General features: G+C 39.7%; 1 protein-coding gene across 1 annotated transcript; it reads left to right on the top strand.

Annotated features, from left to right (window-relative positions):
• The first annotated feature begins 885 nt into the window (after window positions 1-885).
• LOC127395780 (cryptic protein-like) lies at window positions 886-5,015 on the top strand. Its single transcript, XM_051643150.1, is given in 7 exon segments — window positions 886-916; window positions 919-994; window positions 1,469-1,518; window positions 1,656-1,829; window positions 2,783-2,897; window positions 2,998-3,107; window positions 4,891-5,015. Coding segments are annotated over 7 exon segments (681 nt in total).
• The last annotated feature ends 469 nt before the right edge of the window (window positions 5,016-5,484 follow it).

Genomic DNA, 5,484 nt, shown 5'->3' on the forward strand with positions numbered 1-5,484 from the left:
TGATCATATGTCTAGCCAAAGTGCAATAAGTACTATCTTGACTTGTCCTGGAATACCAAAAGCATCCCTCTTCCACACACTCCTCTCACCCCTCCTCAACAACAACAACAAAAAGACAAAGCTGTAATGCTGCCGTCCTCTGTTACAGCTTAAGTAAAGCTATGTGTACTCCTGGGTTCAGCAGAACCACGTGAGAAAAAACTGCCTGGACCCACTTTTTTACCACTGCTCAATTGCAAGTCTTTTTGCTGATACTGTTGAGCCATAGTGAAGTTGTGTACATGGTAAGTGATATTGCATGGGCTCAGACAAGGAATATTCACTAATGGGTCTAATTTTACTAACAATAAAAAAGTTTCAAAAGGCATCTCAAGAGCTACAGACCTCTATCAAGAACTGTTACCTGTGGAAAACCCTGGCAGAGACAAGGCATGTAGACAGAATGGAGGGGTTTAAACCTTTGTGATACACCTGCTGCAGTTAGTTTTATATCTATTGTGTTTCTGCAGAGCAGTTTTTTCTTCCCCATGCAGTATGTGGTCATACAGAAGTTCTTATATTAAGAAGTAAACTGGAGTTGAGGTCTTCCTGATTTGGGATTTTTTGTGGTCATGGGCCGCTAAGTACCGCCCCTCCTGCCCACCCGCCCCCAGCAGTAGGTGTCCCACTTTGCTCCACCCTTCAGCAGTCCATGTAAATTGAGAGCAGACCAGGGACTCGTAGCTCTGGGGGATAGTCTCTGCCTGCCAGGGCCACCGCGTGGGCTCAGGAAGCGGTACAATTGAGAACTATGCCCTTTCAACGTTGTTATAAGCTGGACAGAAAGATAAAAGTTTCATCTACCCTCGTTTCTCCTTCTCTTGTGTGTGGTATGAGGATTGCTGCATGCAACAAGCTTCAGTGAGAGGGTTTGGACCTCTTCTGCGCAAAATTTCCTGGAGGGCTTCATGGGTATTTCAGGCTGCAGGAAAATGTACAGGGGAAATTATTTTAGGTAAGGTTGCCTGAGCTGCTACGGGCCTTCTCTAGCCAAGGATGCTGTCACTTTTAGCAGTGCTTTTTTTGCCTGATAAACAGGCCAGGAAGCTGAAAGGAACTGAAACTGCTGGTGAAGTGAAGGTTGTTCTATTGCCTTTGCTGCTTTTGCAAGTGCTGGCAACAACTTAGTTATGGTAAAGAAATGTACAGACATTTTTTGCTGGTTGTCAACTAGCAAATGTACGGAATCTGTAGCTTTCTGGAAGCAAGTTTAATCTTTATGTTCCTGTTCTACCGGAGCCGTCTTCTCCCACCTCCCACTTTGGAATTTTATATTTTCGATGTGTTAATTCGATTTACTGCTGCCATAAAATATTTATAGCTTCTACTATCAATGATTGGTAAAGCTTTGAAAAATTCTTCTGATCTATTTTAATTTTGTTGTTTAGGTATTACGAGCACGAATTTATTTTAGCTCTATTTTTTGTAGAACTCTTTTCACTGTGACTCTGGTGTGGCAGGCTGTTCATGTAGGAAAAGGTAAGAAAAATGTCATGTTTTCTGCCGTCGCCCCTTCCCGTGTTTCTGTTGTACATTTACAATATGCATTGCTTCATTACAAGCTACCGTTCTCTTTCATATATGTCTTATACGCCAACATATCCCTTCTTGTCAAGGCCATGAAAAAGAAAGTGAAGAAGATGTGAAAAGTCTCAATGCCACAGCACAAAAGCCGCAGCCCAAGAACCAAGGGACTATTATAAATGCTCTCAGTGACATGAATCAGAGTTACGAAAGCAGAAAGCAGCAGAATTCCAGGGCACTGGTACCTTTCACTGGAATTACAGAGAGTAGGTAACATTATTTACTTAAACAACGCCATAAAATTGCTTTGTAAAATATTGTATCACAATGATCCTTTGACTGCTCTCCTGGAAGATTCCAGCAGGCTGGTTTTCTGTGGTCTGCTCCTTTAAATTATTCTCGTGGCCCCTTAGGAAATGGTGATAAAAATTTAAGGTAGAACCGGTGATCTCTTTCCCGCAAATGGTGGTAGCGGAAAACAGGGAAGGATACTGCGAGTTAAGAAGTCCTTTAGACTTGCAAAATTGTTTGTAAAATCTGGTTTGGTTTTGGCCTTGGTTTTTGTTCTTTATTTGTTTGTTGTTGTTTTGGGTTTTTTAAGTCGCCATTTTTCATTTTAAAAAAAATTTAAAAAATTAATTGAGCTGTCTGACAACAAGACTAATAAAGAGTTCTCTAAAACAAACAAAAAAAAACCAACAAAAATAACAAACAAACAAAACCAACATATGTTTCCTGTCACATATAGAAAGTTTTACATTAGTACTCAGTCCCGGGAGTCTGAGAAGGGCTTCTGGGAGAATTCCCCTACCTTCTCAGAGCTAAGCAACTCCTCCCAATAACAAAGCCTCCTTTCTTCAAAAAAGAAGCACCACTTCCCTCTAACAGTGCCCCGCTTCTTAGTGTGGCTGCAGCCTGTCTCCGTCAAAGTGAAATGCTTCACTTGAAGATAATGCTGGTGGTGGTACGGGACTTGGCAGGCGTTGCTTCTTGACCGTTCCTTAATCCCTAGTAGTTTGCCTCTAATCCTTAACTAAACAAACTGGGGTTAACTGAACAAACGCTCCTAATAGGCAGATAATTTTATTGTCTCGAAAGACAATAAAACTAGATACCTTTAAGATCCTTTGGCAACTGGAGACACCTGAGAGAACAAGTGAGGAAAATGGGAGGTTCAGAGCCCTCGGGGTGCTTGGTAATCTGTAATATTGTCTTGCAGGTAAAAAATTGAACAGACACTGCTGCCAAAACGGAGGGACCTGTATCCTAGGGGCTTTCTGTGCCTGCTTAAAGCATTTCACTGGCAGATACTGTGAGCATGACCAGAGGCAAAGGTAAAAACCAGAACAAAAACAAAGTGAGCAAGCTGCTCTGAATGCTTATTTTCTGTAGTGGGGTCAGTGACTTACTAAATGTCTCCCTTGCCCTTGGCAGCAACTGTGGCAGCATTGCCCACGGCGCCTGGGTGCTGAAGGGCTGTTGGCTGTGTCGGTGTGGCTATGGTACTCTGAACTGTCTCTCCGAAATTATGCACAATAACTGTGGTAAGCAATCGTGTTAAATCAACCCTTTTTATTTTGTGGATAATGGAATTGCTTTCCTGAAAGGTGGGCTATGCAGAGAATGCTGTTATGTGCTCTACTTAAGACATCTGCAGTGGCCTGCTTTGCTTCAGAGAATACATTACTGGGACAGTAAGTAATACTGCTGTTGCCTGTATAGTACATTACATACAATACTTTGAGATCTTTATGATTCTCTTTAGTAGGAAACTCCTGTTTTAATTGAAAATTAGAGGGATTAAATGTTCCTGTGTTCTGTGAAGCCTACACGACATCCCCGTGGATGAGGAAGGAGCAAAAGGAGTGTGTAAGCTGGTGTGGTACAAGTACAGAAACAATTTCTGAAAGTTTGTGTGATTTTGCATAAGCTACTTAAAATAAACTTCAGAATGGTTTCCTGCCTTTTATGTGCTAAGATCTATATCTTAATCTTTGTATTCCTGCTACAAATTTCCAAGTCTGAGCACACTCCACAAAAAGTGTAGCCGCAGTTGTAATGAATGCAAAGGAGTAGCACCCAGTCACCTCAAAAGCACTGTATTTATCTTAAATCAGATCTTTATACACAAACCTGTGAAATCCCAGTATAAAGTTTGAGTGGTTTTGAAAGCGGTGCATGAATTACCATAAAAACTTGAAAGATTGTTTTCCAGGTACTTACTATCCGTGGAGAACTGGCTACTGTGATCCAGACTGTTTTCAATACTCTTAGATTAGTGATAAAAGTTACATATTATTTTATCTCCAGGTGAAAATTAGCACTATCATGTCTCAATCTCACCCTGTGCTGTTATGTACTCTTACCTCAGCTCTGCGAATATCATTATTTAGCAAGCTAAAAAAAAACAACAGACCTACATAGCTTCAAGATCCGTCTGAACCCCGAGGAACTCTAATAGCCTCTTTTTTCCTGACCAGTTTCCTATCTGAGTAGCAGTGCATTGAAGCTGTGACTCCCAAGTTATACTATCAACTCAGAAGTAAATCCAAATTTAAAAACTTAAGCCTCTTAGGTCTCCAGGATATGCCCTACTGTGTGATAAACCTTTAAAGAAGTGAAATGCAAAAGAAAGGTGACAACGACCAAAAAGGTCTGAAACCAAAACAACAAAAACCACCACCAAAATAACTTCTGCCTTGCATTCTTCTGTATTGGATAGTTGTTTGTGGCACTCAATTTGCTTGTTAAACTCTTAAAAATAGTCCAATGCTTTCTTGAGTGTTTACATTCTAATCAGACCTATTGTATCCAATTAGAGGAGCAAAAGACCTGAAGGCCTCTCAGTAAAAGCAGTCTACTGCTTCCTAGAATCATAGAACCATAATTCCTACTCTTGAGCTCAGCTTCACAAAGGCAATAAAGGTGGCAGTGGAGAATTTCACATGCATAAGTATATGGCTTTCTGCTTTGTGCTAGTACCTGAATCTACTTCTTGTTAAAGGAAGAGTTAAAAGGCTACATGCAGACTTGAGAGCATACCTCTTGTGAAGATCTTATTTGGTATTTACTTTTCATTATTCAGAGATCAATGTCTGCAAGAGCTGATAAGTACTATCAGTTGCTCCTCAAAGGATCACTGATGGGACATCTATTTACATCTCTTCCCCTGAGAATAGCCTCTGATTGGTTTTAACTGTTGATACTTTTAACTTAAGTACCTGTGAGATGACAGAAGACTTTCAATGTATGTTGAAAATTCTTAGGTTTAAAATTTACATATTTTACCCATTAACTTTATATTTTCTGGATTTTTTTTTTTTTCAGAACTGAAATCGGAAGAGGAGGAAATTACCAGACTATATTCTAATGGCCTAAGATTACAGCAAACAGTGTTTGTGCATGCTTGCCTGCTCACGGTCCTGCTGCTGCTCTGCTGCTGGCAATTGTGAAACTGTACAAAGGAAATCATCTTAGGGTGGATATAACCCTCACCATGACTCACAAAACTACAGAAGACACTTCTAATTAAAAGTTGGAGGCAGATTAAGGTGTACTAGTTAATACTGAAATGCTTGGATTATTCATATTATATGACTGTGAAGTATTTATTGTTATATTATTATTGTTATAATACTATTATCAATGTGTGATTCTAACAATTCTTTAGTTCTAAAATACTGTTCTTCCAGTGGAAGCAAAAACCCTTCAATTTTCTGTGCCTTAAGTATTGTAAATTACAGGAATTTCTTTTTTACACAGTACAACTATTTTAACAAAGCTACTTTCATTTCTGAAGAGCTTTTATGTTTGGGTTCGTGTTTGGGTTTATTTAGCTTGAAAATTATCTACCGTTTGTCATTACATTGTAGCAAAATGCAGTAACAGAACAGTAAGAAAAAGGCGGAGTAGAATGAACAA

This window comes from Apus apus, chromosome Z (assembly GCF_020740795.1).
Source record: "Apus apus isolate bApuApu2 chromosome Z, bApuApu2.pri.cur, whole genome shotgun sequence".
In the NCBI taxonomy this organism is placed as follows: Eukaryota; Metazoa; Chordata; class Aves; order Apodiformes; family Apodidae; genus Apus; species Apus apus.